The following is a 24,909-nucleotide window of genomic DNA, read 5'->3' as shown; positions in this document are numbered from 1 at the left end:
AGATATTTATTGGTTTGCTTCCTGCATTTTACTTTTAATGTCTGGAAATGCTCTCTCTACGATAGAGTATGAACGATAATAAAGACAATAAAGGAAAAATATATAATTTTAATAAATTTTTCTAATAGAGATCAAACTAACTTAAAAATAAAATTTTACGTTCATTTTGGTAGCCCATCAAAGGTTGCAAAGTATTTGACGTAGTAGCTTTCTGCATGCATTCGGGGCTGCAGAAGATAACTCACAAACAAGGTAAGCAAGGAGTAGTGACCAGTAAGGATAAGAAGAACTCGATCACCACTACTTGCCACAAGAAATTGGATCATGATGCACTTATTAAACTCAGCAATCATAGCTACTACCATCCTTGGATGCCAAGAGAAATGGTGAGGAGGGTTATGCAGCTTGCCCACGAGTATGTGCCAAATTCGAGCTCTAGGAGAAAGTATAACAATGGGATGAGTGCTACCTCTAAGGGTTGGATCAAAATTAAAACGAATAAGGCGTTCATGAGAGAAGACTATCCAGGAGGAGCATGTATTGTTATTAGAATAGAGTTAGACTGCACGAATGTAATAGTGACTGAGGTTATAATTAAGGAGCCTCCTATATACTGTGTGAAGCTTGAATTATCTTGATGGAGTTGAGAGAAGCACGAGAGAAATAAGATAAAAATATAGTTGAAATGGACGTTGAGTTGAATTATTAAAGATCGTCATATATATAGGGAAGATAATAGAGCGGTCGATTAGGTTGCAAAGTGCGGAAGAAAAACTACTTAAGGATTATAGTAGAGTGGGAAACCCTAATGCCCCCGAAGTTAGACTCCCTTCTTCGGTTGGATAGGATGGGGCTTAGTTATGCCTGCGATATATGTAATCTCTAGCTGATTTTTTAGTTTTTTAATTTTTTTAAAAAAAAGAAAAAATTAGTTTAGGCGATGCTCTCCATTACAATAAGTAGAAATTGTGCATGCATAACCCTTCAAGATCCCTTATTTGTGGGTGTATCACGCATAATTTAGCCACCTCTCAAATATATTAACCGAAATAATTAACACTTAAACTATCCAAAGAGATCTATTTCAGACATTTCAGCTACCACTATATACTCTTGACCAAAAGAGGAAAAAAAGGCTAAAAATATTTGGTATTTTATTCCATGCTTATCTTATGGATACTTTTTTATGCTGAGAAAACATATTAATTTCTTAGAAAATAACAAAATTATTCCTTAATTTATAATTATTGTTTTATATTCTAATTTAATATCATCTCCTACTTTATCTGATTAAAAAAAGATAACAGATTCAAATTTAGATATAATAAATACAAATTAAATTTAACTTTAAATTTGTTCGGAGGCTTAGTTTGGTCAAATACTCCGAATTTGTGTGTATACTTAGTTTAGACATAACTTTAAATTTGTTTAGTAAGAACTAAACTAGTTTAATATCTAAATAGTAGTTTATTCTAAAACTAGTTTAGCATGACCCGTTTAAACTCATTCTTCACTCTCTTTTTTTTTTCCTTCTATCCAATAATTTATATTTAGCATTGAAATTTGGATTATACTCCAAACTTAATACCAAACCCGATCTATTTCACCGTAGTCATAAATAAAATGTAAAATTGTTAGACATTTTACCCAGTCAAAAGTAAAACGCTGATCATATCAATGTTTTCTAAATAGAATGCTAATATTTATTGAAAGAAAAAACGTTGTACAATTCAACAATTTATTAGAAAAGGAGGATATATATATATATATATAAGCATTGAAAATTTAAGTGTTTTATTGTTAAAAATACTAAACGAGACCGACAGAGATAAAATATAAAAAATTTGTAGCGTTATAACTTTATGCTTGCTTGATTATCTATTTTAGTTATAAAATATATAGTTGTAAAGATATAAAAAAAGTTAAACAGTAACCATTCCCAACTACTTTTAGAATTACAAAAAGAAAATTTATAGATCCTTTAAATTTAAATTTTATTTTTTTTCTAATAAAATGTTGAGCGTTTCTAATATAATATTTTTGCTTGGATAAAACTTTGAGCGTTTTATGTAGCGTTGCAGTGTGTCTATACCCATCTTGGTATTAAGATTGAATAGGATCTATTTGGAGAAATAAGTTTCTAAGAGAGGGGTAGTTTAGTCAAAAAAAAAACTCGTGAGATTTAGGATTTATTATTCCGCATCCAAATGGCATGATGGGGGTAGTTTGGTAATTAGGTACCCCTTTGAGTGGTTTTATACCGGGGAGTAGGTGGTGTGACTGACTTCGAGAACTCGAGTTTGGTGAGCGAAGCCGGCAATAAAACCCCACGCCTTTTCTCTCTCGCGCTGTCGCTCTCGCTCTCCTCTCCCACCAAATCGCCCAACTCCCCCCATCTAAACCCAAACCACGAAAGAGTACAAGAAGAGGGGGGAGAGGGAGAGAGAGAGAGAGAGGGGGAGGTCGAAGGCTTCGATCCCATCGCCTCGATCGAATCGGCCGCCGCGATCGGAGACGATGGAGTCCGGATCGATGAAACCCTCGCCGCTCGATCTCCTGACGGCGATCCTAACGGGGAAGCAGCTCATCGGCGGCGGCGACGGGGTGTCGCCGGAGTCCGGCGCGGCGGCGATCGCAGAAAGCCGGGAGATCCTGCTGCTGCTCACCACCTCGATTGCCGTGCTTGTCGGATGTGTTGTTCTCTTCCTGTGGCGGCGCTCGGGGAGCAAGCCGAGCAAGGCGGCGGAGCCGCCGCGGCCACTAGCGGTGAAGACTGAGCCGGAGCCGGAGTCAGAGGTGGATGACAGCAGGAAGAAGGTCACTATCTTCTTTGGAACTCAGACGGGAACGGCGGAAGGGTTCGCCAAGGTTAGGGCTTGATCTTGCCTTCTATCTTTCCAATTCTATTTAGATTTATTTATATTTGCATTTTACATGTTTTGTGGTATATATAATTCGTTTACTATTTAGGCGCTTGCTGAGGAGGCTAAAGCGAGATATGATAAAGCCGTCTTTAAAGTCGTCGATCTGGTGAAAAACTTTTCTCTATGATTTGAGGATCTTATTTTAATATATATTTTTTAGCTATTTAATCTTGATGATGATTTTGATATTGGATAATAGGATGATTATGCGGGTGACGATAATGAGTATGAGGAGAAGATGACTAAAGAGACCTTAGCTCTGTTCTTCCTTGCTACGTAAATTCCTTTCTTGGACAAGTTCTTCTATTTAGATATTAATTTATAAAGTACATTACTCAATCTGCTTCGGTATTGTAGATATGGGGATGGTGAACCAACCGACAACGCCGCCAGGTTTTATAGATGGTTTACAGAGGTTCAGTTATATTCCAATTATTTTGGAGGGTTGTCCGTTTTATCCTTTTATCTTTTTGGTGCCGGAAGGGTCTTAGCTATTGCTTAAATTACAGGGCAGTGAGAAGGGGGATTGGTTAAAAGATCTTCGGTATGCAATTTTTGGTCTGGGTAATAAGCAATATGAGCATTTCAATAAGGTAGCTTTATCATTGAAGATGAAATTTGTCAATTTTAGCAAGTCCATTTGCTAATATAGTGTCAATGTCCCCTCTGGTATCAAATGAAGGTTGCTAAGGTGGTGGATGAGCTCCTCACTGCACAAGGTATATTCTCTAATCCTGCTACTTCTGTTAATTCTGTTTATAGTCATAATTTCTTTACCCAGACAAAATTATGATTTTTTTTTCCATTACTTGTGATTGCTGCATATCTGTTAAATGTATTAACTTTGTACTGGTTAATAACTTATTGACCTAAAACCGGTGTATGCTTATTTACTATTGTTACCTTTACTCATTCATGTAAGATGGTACTTGTTTATTGGTTCTGTACTTCTGATATAGATAGGAAACATGAAATATTTAAATGATTTGAGTTTAGCATTTATGTAACATGCTGGCTCTCTTCATTACATTTATGTAACATGCTGGCTCTCTTCATTGGCATCTTGAGTTTAGCATCATTTAAATTTCAAGTGATATCAAGTTATCAACAATATTTGCTAAACATAATCAGTCAAACATTCTGCCCGAAATTCAAGTATTTGTTGTGTGAATATTTTTTATTGACCTTCAATAGTCAAGTCCCTGTGAAACTTAATCACCTATATCCTCTACTGTCATGTTTAATTCTCTAGTATCTTTAACATTGTCCTATTTCCTTGTCAAAATTCAGAGGTGTGAATTATGTGGAGAAAATGAGTTAAATTTTCTGGTGATTAGGTATATTTATTTATCAGCCTTAATGTAGATGATTTATTTGTGCATATCAGTTGCATTTTACTTTATTAAGATGTAAGGAATCAGGTCCTTATAGGTGAAAGAAAATTTGTCTTCCACCTGCCAGTTTGCTACTGTAGTCTTGATAATGTTTTATTCTCCATAATATGCTGCTATGCCTTCTCTTGTTTCATTAACTACAGGAAACTCTAGTATTTTTGGAGCATTTTGCATTTGGTAAATTGTCTTTTGTGTATCACATTCTTGTTAATTCAAATAATTAAGGTTTGTGCCACTCTTTACTTTAATTATAGGTGGGAAACGCCTTGTTCCTGTTGGTCTTGGAGATGATGATCAATGCATTGAAGATGACTTCACTGCATGGTATGGCATACTTCAATACTGTCTAAGCTGTAGCTGTTAATTGAATTAATTCCTTGATGTTTACTTCTCAACAACAATGGTCGTACCGAAGGCACCACCTTTAATATATTTTTAATAAAAAATTTAGGATGCTTAGAGATATTTTTGGGTCTTTGGCACACCAATCCTTGGGTCTAGTTTAAATATATCATATATGTATTAAACTACATTATAGTCTTTTATTTTTAGATTATTTTTGTAAATAACCTATTGTATTGAAGATGTAGCAATAGTCAAATATAAATATTATTCAACATATAATATGATTGAGTATATTCATTAAAAATAATATTAATAATTGAATACTTTCTAATATGATTGAATACTTCATAATAAAATTGGGTACCTTATAATATAATTGAACATATAATAACAATCAACACATATATTAATTGATAATAGTTTAATAATTAAACTAATATCTTGTTGAATGTAGAATGATGAGGAGGATCAAAGACTTTATTTGTCAGCACAAAAATAACACGAGAATATTATATTAAATATTTTCGATAATCTTCAATCATATTGAAAATGACGACTTAATTTGTTGACACAAGAATAATGCTAAAGTTGATTGATGATGATTGATGGACAAAGAAAAAAAGTTAAAAAAAAAAGGCTCGACATTGGCACGCACTTATGCCGGACCAACACAGCCATCTTTACTTCTCAATACATCAGAGTCAGAAAAACTTCTTTGTGCATCTAAGACTGTATTTCTTTTCCAGGAAAGAGCTTTTATGGCCAGAGTTGGATCAATTGTTGCGTGATGAAGATGATGTTTCAGGTGCAACTCCTTATACTGCTGCTATTCCTGAATATCGGGTTGTAATTGTCAATCCTGAAGATGCTGAACTTATGGACAAAAGTTGGAAGCTTGCAAATGGTCATGCTGTTCATGACATCCAACATCCATGCAGGTACTATGGGTGTTTTACTGCAAAGTACATTGAGCTGACCTGGATTATCTGGACATGAACTGAGTAAACTAAACATTTTCATTTTTCATTTTTCTTTTCAGGGCAAATGTGGCTGTGCAGCGAGAGCTTCATACCGCAGCTTCTGATCGATCATGCATTCATTTGGAGTTTGACATTACTGGAACTGGCCTAACGTAAGTTTGTTAATCTTAGTTCAATCAGTTGGCTCTTACTTATGTGTAAGCAAGGAGCTTATGGGTACATGAACAATGTCTATTTTTTAGCTGCCTATCTTCTCTGCTATGGTATTGCGGTATTGGCAGTAGATGCATAATTTTGAAGGCAAGATATTGGTGGTAGATGCATAATCTTTTTTAGCTGCTTATCTTCTCTCCCAGGAATTCCTGGGACATTTCACATGAGCCTCTTTATTGCTAGTGGCACTTTATACCTTCTTGTCAATCCTTAAAAGTAGTGATAGGGCAATGCTTTCTATGCATTTTACACGTGTCAATCTTGTATAATAACAGTAGAGAATTTCTTACCTTCTGACTTTCATACAATGTTCTTATAGGTTCTTGCTGTTCTGATAAAGCTTGTTCCACTTTGTTAAGCCTTATTAAAGAAGTTCACGAATTATAAGTCAGTTTTGTGCCTGCTTATTCTTTAAATCAGATGCTGGCCATATCACGATTGTTCTAAAGTACCTGCACTTGTATTGGGTTTCTACTAGTAGTTTCCTTTTGCAGGCTTGATCTGTTACTTACATTTTAGCTCCTCATTTCATTAGGTATGAAACAGGAGACCATGTTGGTGTATATACAGAAAATTGCCTTGAGATTGTAGAGGAGGCAGAAAGGCTATTAGGTTATTCCCTGGAGACATTTTTCTCAATTCATGCTGATAAGGAGGATGGCGCACCACTAAGTGGCGGTTCATTGGCACCTCCTTTCCCATCTCCTTGTACCTTAAGAGCTGCACTTGCCCGATATGCTGATCTTTTGAGTTCACCTAAGAAGGTAAGTCCTGTTTAGCCCTCAATTTATTATATCTGCATATAAGTTCTCTGTTGATATGAAAATTCTGGTATTTTTTGTATTTGTGGACTGACTCTGCAGAGTGCTTTAACTGCATTGGCTGCCTATGCATCTGATCCCGATGAGGCTGAGAGATTAAGATATTTGGCTTCTCCAGCTGGAAAGGTTGGTTGTCTTTGAAATCCATAGAAATTATTTTGACTTTCTAGTTCTAACACTAGAATAATATGATACAGGACGAGTATTCCCAATGGGTCGTTGCAAGCCAGAGGAGCCTTCTGGAAGTTATGTCTGAATTCCCTTCAGCTAAGCCTCCATTGGGAGTATTCTTTGCAGCTGTTGCTCCTCGCTTGCAGCCTAGATACTATTCAATATCTTCTTCACCAAGGTAGTTATCAGTTTCACATAGAATTTACTCCAGTTGGATCTATCCTTTCAGTTAAATACTTTTCTTCTTTTTATTATTTTATCTTTTCATTCTGCAGAATGGCACCAAACAGAATCCATGTGACCTGTGCGTTAGTATATGGACCAACACCAACAGGAAGGATTCACAAAGGAGTCTGCTCTACCTGGATGAAGGTCTTTTCTTTCTGCCTAACACAACCTTCTATTTTATGTACCCGACAGATGACCAGGAAATCTGTCAGAAGTAAATGATACATAACCTATGGGGTCTAAGTTTATGACCAGAGCTTTCACTGGAAATTTAAGTCATTCAGACATGATTTCAATAGCTACTTTTCATTAGTTAATCTGCAAAGGTTAAATTCCTGTTATATAGACCAAATTATCTGTGGCAGATAATTCCATCTATTTTGATGATTCCCGTCATGGTTTTGATACAGAAATTATATGTGCTTCGTTCACTTTAGCCTAGATTAAGAAGCAAATCCATCTTTTGGCATGAATTATGGTTGTGGGACATGTTTAATTTGTGAAAACCAACCTCCGTCGTGAGAACTTTTTTTTTTGGTTAAATATGTTAAGTTTTGATCTACTTCAGGAGGCATTATCTTGTTAAGTAACAACTAATTGTGTTTTTCTTAACCATCATTCCATGACCTTCAGATTACTTAGTTAAGTATGTAGACTTAATGCCTGTCAAGTTTCTTTCTCATTCTAATCCCTAGCTTAGAATAATGATTTGGTTTTCAGTTATGGAAGAACATCATCTTTTTTGGTATTAATGATCATCGATGTGATACTCGTAGTTGCCATGGCTTTTAGCTTTTTGAGTTCTAATGTGTGAATGGTTTTTAGCTTTTGAATTCTTATGTTTGCGTGATTCTAGCATGGATGGCCGTGCCGGCGGCGTACCGGCACATGGCACGAGGGGTGCCACACCCCTCCTAATAGTTCCGCTGCTCGTCGTCGACCTCGCCGTCGCCTGAGCACGTCGGGTGCCCTAGAGAGAACGAAGATTTCAATTATATGTTCAGATTTCAATTATATTTTCTGCTTTTGCAGTTTTTGCTGTGCGATGTGACTTTTTGTAGTTAACATTTGAGCAGTAAATACATCTATAGATTTTCATTCATCTTAATCTAGCGCTGCCAATCCATTTTTTAGAATGCTGTTCCACTGGAAAAGAACGAAGAGTGTAGCTGGGCTCCTATTTTTGTCAGACAGTCCAATTTTAAACTGCCTGCAGATCCCTCGGTGCCAGTTCTAATGATCGGTCCTGGGACAGGTCTAGCACCTTTCAGGGGCTTCTTACAGGTTCGTATGTACACATGTTTTGTGCAACTGTGCTATTTTTGCTTAATGCATTCTTTTTCTCAAGAACTTGGCTATTGCAATGGTTTTCACTTTTTAGTGAACTTATGTATTGCCCTTACGGTCCCAGGAAAGGTTGGCTCTAAAAGAGTCTGGAGCTGAACTTGGTCGTGCTGTTCTCTTCTTCGGATGCAGAAACCGGAAGATGGTACTTATAATATTTTTAGTGTACCTATTTAAGTCTGTATTTTGATGCACCCTTGTGTTGTATTTGTTGACACTATATGTTGCATAATGCACAGGACTTCATCTATGAGGATGAACTGAACAACTTTGTTGCAACTGGAGCACTTTCTGAGCTAATCATTGCCTTCTCCCGTGAGGGTCCCACTAAGGAATATGTTCAGCATAAGATGGCAGAGAAGGTGGTCCCTTCCTCTTCTGATTCTACTTTGCATTGACACTCTGATTATAGTCCATATATATATATACAATATTTTTCCTTATTGTATGCGTTCCTTTTTTGCAGGCCGCCGACATCTGGAACACCATTGCTCAGGGTGGTTATATTTATGTATGTGGCGATGCCAAAGGCATGGCTAGAGATGTACACAGAATTCTTCACACTATTGTTCAAGAGCAGGTATGTGCAATAGTATCAGAATTGCTAGTATCAGAATTGCTCAAATTATGAGACATTTCACTTGAATTATAACTCTTCCATATCATGTGTCTACTAATGATCTGCTAGCTTGAAATGGAAAGGGAACTTTGTTATCATACTAACAAGTAGGCCCACTTTTAATGATAACTGGTATCACCAACCAAACTCATTGGCCAGTGTCCTCATTGAATGTGCCATTTCCTGATAATTTTCAAGGGACAATGAAACTCCACGGTGTGTTATGAGAGATAAGACTAGAGTGAACCTAGCTTATGCTTGTATGTTGGAATAACTCGTGTTTAGCTTGTTTACTAGCCTACTTGCATTTGACTTGGCAAATCTTTGGATGTTTACTCCTTATATATTTCTTATGACGGTTACGTTTTCTGTCTATAATATATTTTGGGAGTCTTATTTGCTACATTTGAAGAGATTCAACTGGCTGTTCTTCTAACCTGTTCATTGAACTTCCTCTGCAGGGATCTCTTGATAGCTCCAAGACAGAGAGTCTGGTGAAGAGTCTCCAGATGGAAGGAAGATACCTGAGGGACGTATGGTGATGAGAAGTTCCCTTAAAAATGGGTTTTATTATCCCGATTACCGGCATCACGCAAAAAGCACACAAAACTCGTATGTCGATGCATGAAACCCAGCACCTTAAGCAGTAAAAAAAGATTTTGGTGCCTTTGTGGGGGGTGGGGTGTGCTGAAAATTTTGGCCACCCCTCCACTTGTCAGCTTGAAAAGACTCTTTGTTATCTGCAACATCGTTGCTCTTTCATTTCCGACTCGGTAACAGCAATTTTTCATGTATTATATATCATTATATTTATTGACAGGATAAGTCGTTGCAAAGAATTATAACTTATTTGTAGGAAGCTGGGATGTAGACTTGGAGAAATATAACAATTCAGATATATGGAACTGTATTATTACACCAAATGAACACTCCAGCTTTCTCAAATTAAATGCTTTGCGATCTTATTTCTTATTCAGATTTTACATCCTTCATTATTTCACCTCTAAATGGTCCGAAGTTATACACAGCTCGCATGTTTCTGTAGTACCTTTTTTTTAGCTCGGTGCAAGTTTATTGATTTTCCCTTGTTTTTGTTTTGTCGAGGTAGTACATGCCATCAGTTGACCTGACTACAAGCTAAAAAATTCATTGTACAAAAAAAAATACGGAAACATTGCAAAAGGAGCGTTGCACAACCTAATTCAATTCGGATCTGCTCCTTTTGAAACCGCCACAATTGATTTGAATCCTCTAAATTAATGTTTTGTTTGGCATATATAATCTTACATTGGCATATATTAATCCTCTAAAAGCTATTGCAATTCCAGTAATCCTAACACATAGCTGAGCAGGTAAAATAAGCATGTTAATCTCATTACTATCACATATGTAGAATTCTAATTGAACAGGCAACAAGCTGAGGATATATCGCACTCATTCAGCGTCTTCAATTTCCTCATCCTCTGGTACACCTCGTAGGTATAAGACATTATTACACCTGTAAATAAAACATCACAAAGAGTCCGGTGTGAAACAGGATCAAACATTTTCAAGTACTTCATAATTTTTACTAATGCAAGTGATTACAGTAACTATTATTTGGTCGGTGCAAGCACTTATTAGATTAAGTCAGCGAAAGGCATCCAATATAAGCATGATTTAACCATGAAAGCACCTTTTTGGGTTAGTCCGTCGTCAGAGATCAATCAGTATAAATTGCATTCATAGTCTAAGCTTCTCGAGTCAAGTACAGAGCTAAAAGATAACAAAAAGAATAGTTACCTTATCAATATCTCCCCTAGATTTCCTGAGAATTGTCCATCAATGTACTCCTCTGTATTAGCTAACTGCAGATAAAAAGAACTTGTATAAGAAAACTAATTCAAGATGACCTTAATGCGTCAGAACAAGATTTTTTGTTTTTGTTTTTTGTATTGAGTTTGAAGAGCACCTGCAAATTCATATATGAATCCACTGAAACAAGATAACCTGGTAGAACCAAGCAAAACCAATATACATTAGTTAATATTAATATCACTTCCACAGACATAAACAAAGATAAATATGGGATCTAAACATAGACAACTGTGGAATCTAAAAATTATAGTCATTTGTGAAAAGGACTGCAGAAATTACCTTTGTATTCCATACCCCATTTAAGCTTCACAATCACGGGCTTCCCCGTCAAATTGTTCAAGAAAGGTTTAGGGTTAACTGGTACTGCCTACAAACAGAGAAGAAGCACAGAGAAAAATGTCAGGAATAACAAGCAGCACATCCGACGAGAGTGAGCTACATCATGAAAAGTGTGAACAGGTAGACCATTGTCAAGTGTTAAAAATTTTTAACCTGCATGCAGGATAATTTGGACCCTTAAATACAAGTTTACATGCTTCTGCCTTCTGAGAGGTACCTACTGCTTAAAATCTTACACGTTTGAGCGCTTTGTTTTGCATTTCTGAAACAGTAAAATTAGGTTTAGGGTCGAGCAGATCCATATGAGTAGAGTTTTGGAATTTACATGTGGTAGATAAAGGCAGGCTACCTATGGGTAGAAATGATTTCACCTACTACAGAACTTCAATAAGACAATGAGGCAATGGAAATTTATATCATGTAGTTCAAGCATCCACAACAATTTAACGAGAAAAATTACACAGCAAAAGTGATTGGGTAATATAAAATGCACTCAGCATTTAGTACATTGCATGCTCTTCTATTAGGCCACACCGCCTATAACAAACTCTAAAGCCTTGAAGAGACAGAATTCGTAGCAACTAGTAACTCGTTACCTTGTATGAAACAAAGAGATAGGATTCTAAAGAAAGTATTAAGGATAGGTTTCACACCTCCATCTTCAAACTAGCGTTTCACACCTAAATCTCACAGAGGAGGCAGAAAATAATTTTAAAAGATCATTCATTAACTCTAACTGGTATAAATTGGTCTATATATAGACCTTACAACTGCAATAAACAAAGACAACTCTAGACACTATAAATACATACCTAAACATTGCAAATAAGCAAACACAACCCTAAACACTGTAAATAAGCAAATTCATAATATAAACGACTCATAACCAAATCCTTAGCTAGATCATCAGCTGTCAATGCCTTCTACGCTGATACACACACTATCATGATCTGCTGGTGATGTATGTATTATTAAAATGGTATGAAACAAAGGGATCATTAGTATCTTAGAAAAGATATAAAGAATAGAGTTTCACACTTCCACCCTCAAACCTAGGGTTTCACACGTAAATCTCACAAATTAGGCGAAAAGAAACTTTTCAAAATCATTCATTAAATCCTAAATGGGTACAAGTTGGTCTTTATATAGACCTTACAACTTATCAAAAAACAACCTTGAATACTAAAATACATCCCTAAGCATTGCAAATACATGATATAACACTAACTCAACCTTGAAGAGACCGCAAGGGCCAGAAAAAGACTCAGTCATAGGAATAGAGGGGGATGGATAAGGTGGACAAAATAGACTTACATTTTTCGTGGAAGTCATAAAAAAGAGATGTTTCTCTTTGTATACTACTATTCAGATCGGCACCATCTATGCTAATACACGTGCCATTGTGATCTATCGATGATATCCGCATCATTTTTCCTAGGTGTGGGATAACTCTATATTGTTCAGTATGCCTTCTGTAATTCTCTGCTCTAGGATATTGGGGTCTTCTCGCTCAAAGTCACTTCGGTTAAGCTAAGTATCATCAAATTCAAGACAACCTTCCCAACGCATTAGATACCGTCGCGGTTTCCCCGTCTCTGGTAAATATAATTTCATAATCTAAAATTTTATCAATTTCATCTACTGTAGATGATGTACTATTGGGAGTAGAGGTAAGAATGGTAGAGGTAAGAACGATCTCTTATGAGTGAGCTCATTTATAAGTGGATTCTCAGAAGTAAAATCTGGACCTTCATAAGCTATTAGAATTTTAAAAAGCTCCCCAATTCGACATGCAACTTTTTGATGGTTCTAAGAGAAAACCGTCCCGGATGAATTTAAATCATCACATAATATCTGATATTAAATTTTTAAAATTTTTTGTTTTTTATTAGCTCGAATTTAATAATAACTCGTATTTTAATCCGGTTTGAGTTTAGTTTAATCGGGTTCAAGTCTTAAACAGGTCAATCGATCTAACCCGTTTGAACCGTGTTCGGGTTCATATCATTGACCTGTTTGAACCATTTAAATATACGAGTCGGATCGGGTCGAGTCATCCCGCCATCTCACTAACCCAATAGTATATATACTAATATCTAACATTCTAACTTATCCTAAATCTTACCCCTCACTCTCATTCTCTCTTTTCCATCAGCCACCGCCTCCCACAACCCTGCTCCCTTTTTCATCAAGCTTTCGCGTCCCACTCCCTTTTTCATTAACCCATGTCGTCGTCGGATCTCCTCCCATCCTCGCCATCGTCGGATCTCCTCCCATCCTCGCCATCGTCGGATCTCCTCCCACCCTCACCGTCGTCGAATCTCCTCCCATCCCTCATCGTCGTCCGAGTGAGGAAGGAGTTGCAAATGCAATGTAGTTTGGTATTGTATTTAGCTACGGTAACAAAAGAGAAGCATGGGTCCTACTCTCTTCTTATTCATGCCCTAGTTCTTATTTTGATTTCTTCAATCTTATTGCAGAGCAAGCCGACGACGGCATTGGGAGAGGCGATGTCGAAGTCGGTGCAAACGGTGACTTCGGAGCAGACGCCGGCTGACATCGAACACCATTTTGGAGTCGTATTGGGAATCTTTGTTGTTGTGTTTTCCATTTATTTGCGTTGATTTAGCATGAAGAAATGTTGTGTGTTATTATTCTTTGTATAAGAAATTGCTTGCTGCCAAGTTCAAATGTCATGTGATATTTTGTTTTGAATTTTAGGTAAGGGTGCTCCATTGATTGCGCTAGACTCTAGAAGAATTTGACGCACTGGTGATGAATCCAACGAGTTTTGAGTGTATAATAGTGAGCATTGCTGGCGAATGCTGATGATGGATCTGACGGTGGTGAACGGCGTTCATCACATTTTTAAAATTATTTTGTATTAAAATTATTTTGTTTTAGTTCATCATAAGTTTTTTTTGTATTTTGAAACAGTAATGTTGATCCTTTGGCACAATATTTTTGTGTTGTATAAATTGTTAATCAAGTTAATCGTGTTAACATGCCACGTGTACATGACTCATTTATTAAACGAATTATACGGGCTGTGTCGTGTTTACATTTTATAAACGATTCATTTATTAAACCGGTTACACAGGTTGTGTCATGTTACCCGTTTAATAATCAGCTCATGTTCGTGTTAAAGGTAAATTTGACCTAACCCGTCTGACCCGACTCGAACCCAATTAACCTGACCCGATTGCCACCCCAACTATCTGGAACAGTACGAGAGTTGTAGGGAGCACACTTGACAAAATTGAGTTCTCTCCAGCCTAGGAAAAATAATACAGACATCATTGACAGATCATATTGGCACATATATCAAAACAAGAGGCGCCGACAGCTGATTATCCCTTCGAGAATTTGAATATGAGTCTTTAATGTTATGTATTTGCTTATTTATAGTATTTAGGGTTGTATTTACTTTTTGCAATGTTTATGAATATATATGCATATTGTAATGTTAAGAGTTGCCTTTGCTTATTGCAATTGTAAGATCAATACATAGACCAACTTGTACCTAGCTAAAGTTAATGAATGAATTAAAAAGCTACTTTTTGCATCCTTTGTGAGATTTGGGAATGAAACTCTAGTTTCAAGGTGATGTAAAACCTATCCTAATATCTTCCCTAGAATCCTAATGATCCATTTGTTTCACTCCATTACCTCTCACCACGTTTCCTTTATGTATCTCCTAAAAGCCCTATTAGATGAATTAGTAAACAATGCTAAAAAGCCGCAAAGTATGGGTGTAAAAGAAGAGAACATAGTGCATACGGGGCAAGCATATCTTGTTCTTATGAGTTGAATTATCTTAGCCAAACAAAACTTAAGAAAATACAACAAAAAAAAAATCACATCCAAAGAAGTAAACAATTAATAGTAAAAAAAGGAACTAAAACAATCAATCCTCTCTGCCATGTGAATGTTATCCTTATCATTTTTTAAAACATTGGTGAAAAAGGAAATGATAATTCTGTTACCAAAAGGCAAGACTAAATTGGTGATATGTTGTATCTAATTTGGCGATGGGTTCTTATACATTATAGAAAGCTAACCAAAGAAATGAGAAGGACAACAAATACTGGTTCACCAAAAATGTGGTAGGAGCAAACTAGTGGAATAGAGGCCACATGTCAGAACAAACCCATTCTGAAGAGTTATATCTACCTTGCCCAACACCTCTAAAATTCTTTCTGTTCTAAATTGCTTACTAACCCGAAATATGGTTTTATAAAATCATCACTTGCAGAAAATTGTTCATGCAACTTACCACAGAGATAAATGGTTGGTAGTTACTTCCTACGACAAAAATTATTCCAAATCCATATACTAATTGACTTATAACAAGGAGAATATGCGGTAGGGCGGGGTTGACGGACTTTAAAGTTAGAACAGATCAGCTGTTTTCCCTAGCTATTATGTAACAAACAAATCGTTAGTAGCACCAAAAAACATGTAACAAACAAATCAATATTAAAACCAGAAAACATACTTCGACAATGGATCCACTTTTACAGATATATAAGCTTATAATATTAAAAAAATGATTTGTCTGCAAAACCAAGAAAACAACAAAAAAGAAACAAAAATGTTCACTGTACATATCAAAATCAGATGATTTGAGGTGCAATTTCACAAGAATTCATTTCTAACTTAACCAACTTTTCTGTATTCCATAATTGCCCTTAGTAAAATAACTAACAAAACCCTACCTATGCATCTTAGTTTCTCATCTATTCTCACATTATTTTTCTCCTCTTCCGCAAGTCAGGTACATATTTAATCTTTCTCCTTTTGTTTGCTTCTAGTTATTTGCTTAATTTGTTTAATAAATATATTCTTGGTTTCTAAGTTTATGTATTATTATCAGATTTTTGTTCTACGCATATTATATAGTTAATTTGTATTGATGATAGAGGATATTATAGGAAACTAAAACAGGTTGAAACGAATCCCTGCCTATTTCCAAACAACAAGGATAGATGGAATTCATTTCAAATTCCATTGTTTGCCAAACAATGGAATTCATTTCCAAATGAAATCAATTGTGTTCTCGTGAAAATGAAATCATTGAAATTCATTTGGATTTGGTACCTAACAGGCCCGTGCTAACTACATTTTCTATCTGATCACTTTCCCCAAAGGAGAAAAATAAGATAAGCACACACGAGTTAAAACCCACAAAATCCATCAGAAAAGCCTTCACTATGAGTTTTATTTCAGCCAAAACCTGTTTGATTCACCAACGTTGGCCAGTAACCCGAAACCCTTGAGGTATCTTTCGTTTTCCAGGACAGGGTTGTTATTTCTCAGTTTCAAACTTGGACACTAAATGGAGCTTGAAATAATTTACAAGTATCCTTTTCTTCTTCTCTGAGATTTCTAGCTACATGAAGCCATAACTAAACGAGATAACCGCACACTTTTTCCCAAATCGTAGAATCCACATCTACTTACAAGAGTTAACAACATACGAAAGAGATTTAGGTATATAAAACAACACCGAGCATAGGATTTCCGCACATCGCAAGTTCTAAATCAGACATAAACGATGAGCGTGGAAACTAGGGTTCCGTTCTCTATATCGTTCTCTCAGAGGTAGGAGCTAGGGTTTTGTTCTGGACTTGGTCTCAAGACGAAACAAAAGCAGACACGAGAGAGAGAGAGAGAGAGAGATTACCGCCATTGGAGTTGGGGGAGTGAGGGTTGAGCTCAGACCTAGGAGCAGAGGAAGGAGAAAAAAGCGGAGAATGGAGAAGACGCATAAAGTGGGAGAAGAGGTCATCAAGGGTTTAATGAGAGTCTTAGTGGGCCGGACTGGGCCGTAACTACAGTTGGCTACGTAGGCCTTTTGGGTTTTCGTTTTTTTGTATTTTTTTGGGATAATTACAGTTTCAACCCTAAAACTATTTCTCTTTTTCACTTTCACCCTCACTTTTTTTCCTTACAAAATGGCCCCTGAACTGTTAAAAATTATCAAATATTAAACGACCTAGAAAGGGCAAAATACCAATTTTGCCGCTCTAAATAGTCATGGATTATTTCATTCTCTCAAAATAAGGGTAATTATGTCTTTAATGAAAATAAGAGTGGGCATATGGCATTTAAAAGTTCAGGGGTCTCTTTGTAGGAAAAAAAGAAGTGTGAGGGTGAAAGCACAAAAGGAGGTATAGTTATCCCTTAATTTTTCAGGAGGGTAGAGCAGCAAAACTTAATCAAAACTCAACTTTTAAATGAGTTTTGAGTTTAGTTTAATCGTATTTGAATTATAAATAGATTAAACGACCTAATTAATACTATGATTCGTCTAACTCGTTTATAATTTGATAATTTAAATAAATTTTAAATAATTTATATCATCAGATAACTCGTTTGTATTTGCATTATCCTGTCCAACTCGAACCCAAGATCTTTTGCCAGGATAAGAAGACGAAAATTATTAGCAAAACTAACGACCATTTCAATTCAACATTCAGTTTACACCATTGAAGCACCTTTCCTCTTAACCCTAATCTCTTTACACCACAAACAAACATAAAGAGTAGAAAACGAGCATATCAAAGATCCATAAATCTACCGATCCATTTCCCATCCCCACCCCTAATCCTAATCCTAACCCTAACCCTAACCCCCGAAGCCGTAGAGAGTCCTCCCCTGGCGCTTGAGGGCGTAGACGACGTCCATGGCGGTAACGGTCTTGCGGCGCGCGTGCTCGGTGTAGGTGACGGCGTCGCGGATCACGTTCTCGAGGAAGATCTTGAGCACGCCACGCGTCTCCTCGTAAATCAAGCCGCTGATCCGCTTCACGCCGCCCCTCCTCGCCAGCCGCCGGATCGCCGGTTTCGTGATCCCCTGGATGTTATCGCGCAGCACCTTGCGATGCCGCTTCGCCCCGCCTTTCCCCAAACCCTTCCCTCCTTTGCCGCGCCCCGACATTTCTTCAGATCCCTCGCTCGAAAAGAACTTTCTATTTGATTTAGTCTAACGGGTGGGTTTGGAAAGCTCGGGGTGGGAGGCTGTGTTTTTATAGGGATCGATATCGAGGTGGTGGCCGTTGGATTGGACTACGAGCCGCGAGAAGGGTTGAGCTTTGCTATGGAACGTCGGATGGACAAAGCTGGATGCTGATTGGTTGAAACGGGGGAACGCGGATCCAGGTGACGGTCCAAAATAGCTAGACGACAGCGATTTAGTTAGGGCGTCTGTGAACGGTTGATTAGAAGGATACGAACAGTTGATGTTGGCTTCTTGGCAATTTACACCCTGTATTCAAGATTTTTACTTAACACTTTATTTTTCACACAAAGAAATCCGGACGGGGTGCTTTATGCAAAAATGTTCTCAATGATTAAAAATTTAAAAATATATATATATAACAATTGGAGAGGAAGGTGATTCATAAAGTAACAAAGGGAAGTCAAGGTAAAGTAGGTTAAATGAAAACTAAGCTCCTTTGGCAAATCTTCGCTAAATTCATCGATTCCATGATGCCTTGTAGCATTAAGGACCAAACTCAAACTTTATTGATCATAGAAAAGAAATGATCAGTTCTTCTCAGATACAAGGAAATGATTCAGTTCTAGAGCCAAAGATCTCGAAAAGATTCCCAGCATGCCTAGTGCACTTAGTGCAGCTAATTTTCTTATTCTAACTAATATATGGCTACATTTTCCTGTCAGAGAATGGTTAAGAGCTGCACAGAAGAAATCTTATCTATCCTTCAGGAACAACTCGACAGTTCTTTGATATAAACATGTAAATGGCAAGCTCTTCTTTTCTCTTGTAAATATGATGGATCTATGCAGGTGTCAGCTAAGTTCATATATTAATGCATCTATTAGGACAACTGCACAATTGTACCTGCCGGTGTAGTTGTATTAATCTAAAAACATGCTCTTGGATCCGGTTCGGCTACACTTGGTCTCCAAGAACCACTTTAAATTACCGACAGTTGATGCTTTGAAGGAAAAATAATATAAAGGCATCCTCACTCGATACTGAAGTTTAAAGATCTTCGATCTAGGAAATGGACCGCTGTGTATCAGTTGGTTACGATGGTCGTAATTTCCAAGCAAGAATCTTCTCCACCTCTCAGATGGTGAAAGTTTTTCATGAGATGAAACTATGTACATTAAGAACAGAGCCTGCAAAGGATCAAAATGGAAGCAAGATAAAGATCAGTATACCCATTCATATTCATGAAATAAGCACAATACTGACTTCCAGCCTCCATGAAGCATAAAATATGTAAGATAAAAGTTTTATGCATGAGAAACTATTGAAGGTCTAACAAATCATTTATTATGAGTCTCTCAATAAAATAGTATTGAATGCATATTATTTCTTAGGTCGTTTTTCAGCTAAACAAAGAAGAAACCATTTGCCTTCGAGTATGCATCGGTGCATCCTTCAGCAGTACATGGTGACAAATATTATAACTAACTTATATGCAGGATCCAGGCAATTACCTACCAGATAGGCTGTGTTGAAAAGCTCCATCATGTTGAGTAGAGAAGGAATGGTACTGCAAACAATATAGCAATTGCTTAAAATAGACAAAGATCAAGGTGTAATAAATCTGTCTCCAGAACAATTGATACATTCAGTAACAGAGAAAACAACAGAAGAAGAGACTTTTCCTTTTTTTTGAGAAAAATTGAAGGAACACTTCTCCTTAATAAAAAAAATTAAGTAGAAAATCATAAAATATTGAAGACCGATACCATAAGGGGAAAAATAGCTTAACCAGACAACATAGAATACTGATGTTAGAATCCGCGTATTAAAATGAAATGGGCTTGTGTATATAACACTCAAAAAGTGAAAATTGCGTATAGAATAAAATTAAGCTTTCTTTTAAGTAAAAGAAGGTACTTTTAAGCTTCTACCCTGCATATAAGTATTGACACATGACGCTTACTGGAAAGAGATAAAGGGGGAAAAAGAATTAAAGCCTCCATAACTCCTCAGAGTACTACTTATCAGAGTATTAATAATGATGCTCTTACATATTTAATATTTCTTTCTTGATAATTAGATCATCCCATTAAGACGAATCCAATAACTTCAGTAAGAAACCAAAGCCAAATGAAAACTGAAGGCTAAGAATAACATGAGAATTTTATTTTCTTATCATACAAAGTTTCTTATGCTCCTTCTGTATCATTTCAATATGTATTCTTCTAAGAAAAACATGCATCCATCTAAGAGTAAAATCTGCTGGCATTATTTAAAGAGAGGAACATCAAATAATTAACTTTAATCTACTCACAATCTCACGCACAATCAATTAACTGATCTTCATATGCACTATTTTACATCTGTGCCAAGTTCTTGGCTTTCTTGCATATCAAATTTCAATCTGTTCTCCATCTCCAGTTCTCATCAAATTCTCATGCTTCTACTAAAGAAGTTGGCAATATGTACAAAATGCAATCATGACAGAGAAATATACAAAAAAATACAGATTAAGGTATGACTAACAAAAAGTCACCAGGTACATATATTAAGACGTTGTATTATCAGTGTAATTAAATTCAGAAATAAATTTATCATGCTTCTTGGTATGTAACTGACAATATCAGTCATTACGAAGTCCCATCATAAAAATTGCATCTCATGTCCAAAGCTAAAAAAGAGCAGGATAATCATGAGGAAGATAATCATAAAATATTTTAGCAGAAACATTGTAACTCACCAACCAAAATGATGCTCAATGCAAGCAGAAAAGTGAGACGAAGAGAGCGACCAAACTGCATATGATATTGCGCACGCTGTATCTGCTGCTGAAGCCCATTAACCCTTGCAGAGAGTTGCTGGCCATTGGAAAGTTCTGCACTGTCCTTACAGCTACTAAAACAATTCCTACTTCGTTCAGCCAGCCCATTAAACCGCTGCACAAACATAAAACTAACCCATAAAGGACAGTGGTCCAGAAAAACGTCTGAGAAGAATGATTTCAAGAAAGAAACTAAAATATCTTGAACTCTATTACCTCAAATCAATAGGGGAAAAGTAGCAAAACAGATATGCTTGACAAATATAAGAAACAAACACTAACTTTTGGGAATTGAGCCTCTTAATTTTTTAAGCATCTTTCAAGACAGACTATCAGCATATAGCAGAATGGAGAACCTAAAAACACCCTGAAATATTTTAAGCAATATCTAGGTAAAAAGTTGCGCAACAGCTCTACAACAATCATAGTACAGTAGCATATCATCAAGTTCATGTTAACCTAAGCTCTCAAACACTGCAAAAATCAGTTAATGAAATTGGGGAAAAAAAGGTCTAACATAAATAGAAATGAAGATTGAGATATCGAATATAACTCCTAGAATTATGCTAAACTCGATTATACCTGTCCAAACTGAGTGGCTCCCTTTGAATCAAGATAATTCAATAGCCCATGTCTCAACTGAAGATGTTCCTCAGTCTTAGCTTTCCAAAAATTATTCCTAAACCACCTTAATCTTGTTATAAATTCAGCACTCCGCAGAAAACCCGGTAAATTAGATGCATGAGTTGACACCTCTGACCTCATCTCAATTGATTTTCTATCTACATCTTCCTCATCAGCAATGACAATCTTCCAAGCACCACTATCCGATGAACTCAAATTTCTCCTCGGACCATTTAACTGATCTACTACTTGAACACAAAGTTCATCATCTTCACTTTTTGAAGCCTCTCTTGAGGTCACTTCAACTACATGTCTCACATCTTCACTGCTTGAAACTATATTATTATAGCCAACTAGGGATTCTGTAGTAGCTTTTAATTGAGATGATCCCCTCTTACAATCAGCATCATCCTTTGCCTTTTGCGACGTCTGCGGCATCGCAGAAAGAAAAACTTCAAGATCATCCCGTTCTTCCTCATCTAATTGCACCCAAAGAAGTGGTTCCCTCCCTTCTTCAGTGAGAGAATCATTCATATCCTTCCCTATCCGGGAAATTTGGTCTCTTATCGCTGCCACAAATTGCTTATGCCTAGTGATTGTGTTCTCTTCTGAAGAATATTTTTCATGGCTCAATTCGACAGCCCTCTCAAATTCTTCCAGCTGCATAAAGAAACTTAATAAGTACCCACTGAGATCAAAAGTAATGGAAATATTTATTGAAAGAAAAAATTGACAACATTTACCTGCCACTTGGCAGTGCCTAAAGCAGTATGAAGCTCCCTACGCATACCATCTGAAACTTCTGAACTAATTCCATTGTTACGATCACGTATCCACATTCTATACATCGATTCCAATCTGAAACATTACAAACGACTAAAAGATTGACCCAATCCAAGGAAACGGTGAAATAAGTGAAGACCCAACAGAAATTGAACGAAAAAAGGTACAGAATTCGCATCAAAATCCAAACTTTCCAACAACCAACATCCCTATTTCGAGTAATCAATAAGTAAGAACATACATATCTGCGGATTCTTGGACTTCCTCCGCGGCGGAAAAGAAGACATCTTTCTGCCATCGATCGAAGCTGCTACCCACCGCCATACCAAAGAGCGGCAAAGGAAAGCAAAACGAAAATGATTAGTCGTACCTTACGCTAGTAGGGGAAACAAGGAAGCCCAACAAGAGGAGATAAGAGAGAGAGACGTATAAGGCTCTCTCCCTCTCTCTCTCCTCTTTCTCCTCTTTCTCTCTTCTCTCTTTATTTTCGTATCGTCTCCAAAAACTAAGAGAAGAGAGAGAGGAGAGCGTCGGCGGTTGAGACAGAGAGAGAGAGAGAGGTGCGACGCCCCACTCACCACAGCTGGTGCGAATTTTGGCAGTGGGCCGCCAACCACCTCAGTCTGGGTCCCACACCAACACCACTGTATTATAAATTATACAAGGGATAATCTGAAAATATTTTCAATATCAAATTGTCTCCTTTTTTTAGGAGTCTTTTTACATTTGCATCCCTAAAACTTCCCTTAATCGGGTATTTTTTTATTATGTTTTACCTCCCCCTTGCTTAGGCTTAAACTTAAATTCACTTACCCTTTGTACATTTATTTTTGTCACTTTATTCCACTAAGGCAAATTTGAAAATACTTATTAAAAAATATTTATAAAAATTGAATAAAATTTCTAATAAATCTAAAATAATATATATTTATTTAATATAACTATCATATTTTTATCATCTAAAATTTAATAAGTACTATTTTAAATATATTTAAATTTTTATTTAATTCTCTACAACTTTACATCTAAGGAGTATCTTTAAATTATACAATATTTTAATCAAATATAATTAAAAATATTCTTATCTTTAGTCTAAACAAAAAGTGAATAAAGTGACATAAATAAAATTCTATAAAGTTGAAATTAATTTAGATTATAACCACGGAGATAAAATATTTTTCTTTTATAACTTTAGAAAATTGAAAGAATTGAAATTTGACTTTGGTTCCATAACCAAATAGTTGGTATGAGAGATCCAAGAAGCATCTATTAATCTACAACTTGGCAGCTGCAACACCAAAATCAAGTGGGTCTCACAAGAAATGCCAACCAATCTCCTAACCACCCATAAAAAATTTCTCAATCCTTGTAGTGATAATTAGTGGGTGCTTTGATAGAATAATACATTGTTGTGGTATCATGATATTGTCTTACTGCATGTAAATTTCACTGCAAGGAGATATAACTTTATATGCATATGAATATGCTAAATTTTGAGGGAAAAAAGAAGAAGAAAAATTAACTACTGTTCTAGTCATTGGTTCTATCTCCTGATTAAATACAAGTTATATAAAAATGAGTAGAGAGAAAATAAGAGTTTTTATCTTTGACTACAGAAGACATATTTTCCTTTCAATCTGAAATAAAAAATATGTAAAGAGGTGGTAATTAAAACAATTCTTGGGTCCAAAATGTCCACTTTTAGAGAAGATGCAAGGAGATGAAACCAGAAGGCAATATACAGGAGAACAGTTCAGGCAAACACTATAAACAATGTTATGATTGATGCAAAATAAGTCATGATCACCACTGGCAGATAACTTAGCATCACAGCAAGCTCAAATCTCAACCAGAAAGTTATTCTGATATAGAGACATAAAATCTACATCTTCCTCATTCAAATTAATGATTGATATCAATATAAAATTCTGCTTTCAAGAGTTGACCAGGGGGTTATTTAGATCATCATATCTTCATCTGGACTCAATTGGTACAACTAGATTAACTCATGCACATTACCCTGTACTAAACTAAAAACTCACAATAAGGTTAATAATGAAGGCATTAGAAGAAGAGGAGAATTATTTTCAGAGGTGCTTAAAGCTTGAGCCATTCAAAGTGGTCAAGGGAATCTTACTTTAGCTGACATATAACCATTATGAGAAATTTGATTAGAACAGCGGAATAAAGTCAACTGTGAGATTTCTTTTATTTATTGGTAGAGTAATAATAATTTAAGGTGAGGAATTAACTTTACTCAAAGAATATTATAATGTAGATGATACACAGCATCAAGGGACCTACAGGTGGCAAACTTCACGAGGGGTTTGGGGAATCGACCTTATCGCATAACGACAGAATCCAATTAAACATAAGGCATACCTAAATCCATCACCAACTTTATGGTGTTGCCATATATTAGTTCAAAAGTAGCTTTCACTCAGCCAAAGGTTGGTTCTGATTCTATGATTCTATCCCTGAGT

General features: G+C 36.3%; 4 protein-coding genes across 7 annotated transcripts; 1 reads left to right on the top strand and 3 right to left on the bottom strand.

The window, feature by feature from the left end:
* Positions 1–2,282: 2,282 nt before the first annotated feature.
* LOC140793173 (NADPH--cytochrome P450 reductase 3) lies at positions 2,283–9,962 on the top strand. The gene is made up of 18 exons (XM_073144511.1): positions 2,283–2,868; positions 2,971–3,030; positions 3,124–3,200; positions 3,282–3,339; positions 3,434–3,517; positions 3,607–3,643; positions 4,573–4,642; positions 5,410–5,601; positions 5,703–5,795; positions 6,392–6,620; positions 6,720–6,803; positions 6,875–7,026; positions 7,124–7,220; positions 8,211–8,360; positions 8,488–8,565; positions 8,660–8,782; positions 8,887–9,000; positions 9,501–9,962. The coding sequence occupies exons 1-18, from the start codon at positions 2,518–2,520 to the stop codon at positions 9,579–9,581; spliced, it is 2,130 nt and encodes a 709-aa protein (XP_073000612.1). The 5' UTR covers positions 2,283–2,517; the 3' UTR covers positions 9,582–9,962.
* Positions 9,963–10,259: 297 nt separating this feature from the next.
* Positions 10,260–17,022, bottom strand: LOC140793174 (probable small nuclear ribonucleoprotein F). Of its 2 annotated transcripts, XM_073144513.1 has the most exons (6): positions 16,922–17,006; positions 11,389–11,497; positions 11,176–11,263; positions 10,991–11,028; positions 10,822–10,886; positions 10,260–10,537 (listed from the first exon to the last, which is right to left on the bottom strand). In XM_073144513.1, the coding sequence occupies exons 2-6, from the start codon at positions 11,392–11,394 to the stop codon at positions 10,474–10,476; spliced, it is 261 nt and encodes an 86-aa protein (XP_073000614.1). In that variant the 5' UTR covers positions 11,395–11,497; positions 16,922–17,006; the 3' UTR covers positions 10,260–10,473. The 2 variants fall into 2 exon arrangements, with proteins under 2 accessions (XP_073000614.1, XP_073000613.1); XM_073144512.1 differs by lacking the exon at positions 11,389–11,497 and having other exon boundaries at positions 16,922–17,022.
* A 655-nt stretch (positions 17,023–17,677) lies between these two features.
* LOC140793171 (histone H4) lies at positions 17,678–19,040 on the bottom strand. Its single transcript, XM_073144510.1, has one exon. It carries the CDS (start codon positions 18,175–18,177, stop codon positions 17,866–17,868), a length of 312 nt encoding a protein of 103 aa, XP_073000611.1. The 5' UTR covers positions 18,178–19,040; the 3' UTR covers positions 17,678–17,865.
* A 7-nt stretch (positions 19,041–19,047) lies between these two features.
* Positions 19,048–23,011, bottom strand: LOC140793170 (uncharacterized). Of its 3 annotated transcripts, none has more exons than XM_073144509.1 (6): positions 22,668–23,011; positions 22,387–22,501; positions 21,602–22,303; positions 20,939–21,134; positions 19,710–19,765; positions 19,048–19,385 (listed from the first exon to the last, which is right to left on the bottom strand). In XM_073144509.1, exons 1-5 carry the CDS (start codon positions 22,748–22,750, stop codon positions 19,740–19,742), a joined length of 1,122 nt encoding a protein of 373 aa, XP_073000610.1. In that variant the 5' UTR covers positions 22,751–23,011; the 3' UTR covers positions 19,048–19,385; positions 19,710–19,739. The 3 variants fall into 3 exon arrangements, with proteins under 3 accessions (XP_073000610.1, XP_073000609.1, XP_073000608.1); XM_073144508.1 differs by having other exon boundaries at positions 19,714–19,765; positions 22,668–22,999; XM_073144507.1 differs by lacking the exon at positions 19,710–19,765 and having other exon boundaries at positions 22,668–22,993.
* Positions 23,012–24,909: the final 1,898 nt, after the last annotated feature.

Source organism: Typha latifolia, chromosome 8, assembly GCF_019914945.1.
Source record: "Typha latifolia isolate L0001 chromosome 8, TyphaL0001v2, whole genome shotgun sequence".
Lineage (NCBI taxonomy): Eukaryota > Viridiplantae > Streptophyta > Magnoliopsida > Poales > Typhaceae > Typha > Typha latifolia.
The sequence above is the reverse complement of the archived record's forward strand: the minus strand, read 5'-3'. Positions and strand labels throughout refer to the sequence as shown.

Coding starts and splice junctions, on each gene's coding strand:
- LOC140793170 (XM_073144507.1), bottom strand. CDS start 22,750: ATGGCGGTGGGTAGCAGCTTCGATCGATGGCAGAAAGATGTCTTCTTT. Junction 22,502..22,667: donor GTCCAAGAATCCGCAGATAT/GTATGTTCTTAC, acceptor GTAATGTTTCAG/ATTGGAATCGATGTATAGAA. Junction 22,304..22,386: donor TAGGCACTGCCAAGTGGCAG/GTAAATGTTGTC, acceptor TTCTTTATGCAG/CTGGAAGAATTTGAGAGGGC.
- LOC140793174 (XM_073144512.1), bottom strand. Junction 10,887..10,990: donor ATTCATATATGAATTTGCAG/GTGCTCTTCAAA, acceptor TTTTATCTGCAG/TTAGCTAATACAGAGGAGTA. Junction 10,538..10,821: donor CTAGGGGAGATATTGATAAG/GTAACTATTCTT, acceptor TTTTATTTACAG/GTGTAATAATGTCTTATACC.
- LOC140793171 (XM_073144510.1), bottom strand. CDS start 18,177: ATGTCGGGGCGCGGCAAAGGAGGGAAGGGTTTGGGGAAAGGCGGGGCG.
- LOC140793173 (XM_073144511.1), top strand. CDS start 2,518: ATGGAGTCCGGATCGATGAAACCCTCGCCGCTCGATCTCCTGACGGCG. Junction 3,201..3,281: donor GCTCTGTTCTTCCTTGCTAC/GTAAATTCCTTT, acceptor TCGGTATTGTAG/ATATGGGGATGGTGAACCAA. Junction 3,644..4,572: donor TGAGCTCCTCACTGCACAAG/GTATATTCTCTA, acceptor CTTTAATTATAG/GTGGGAAACGCCTTGTTCCT.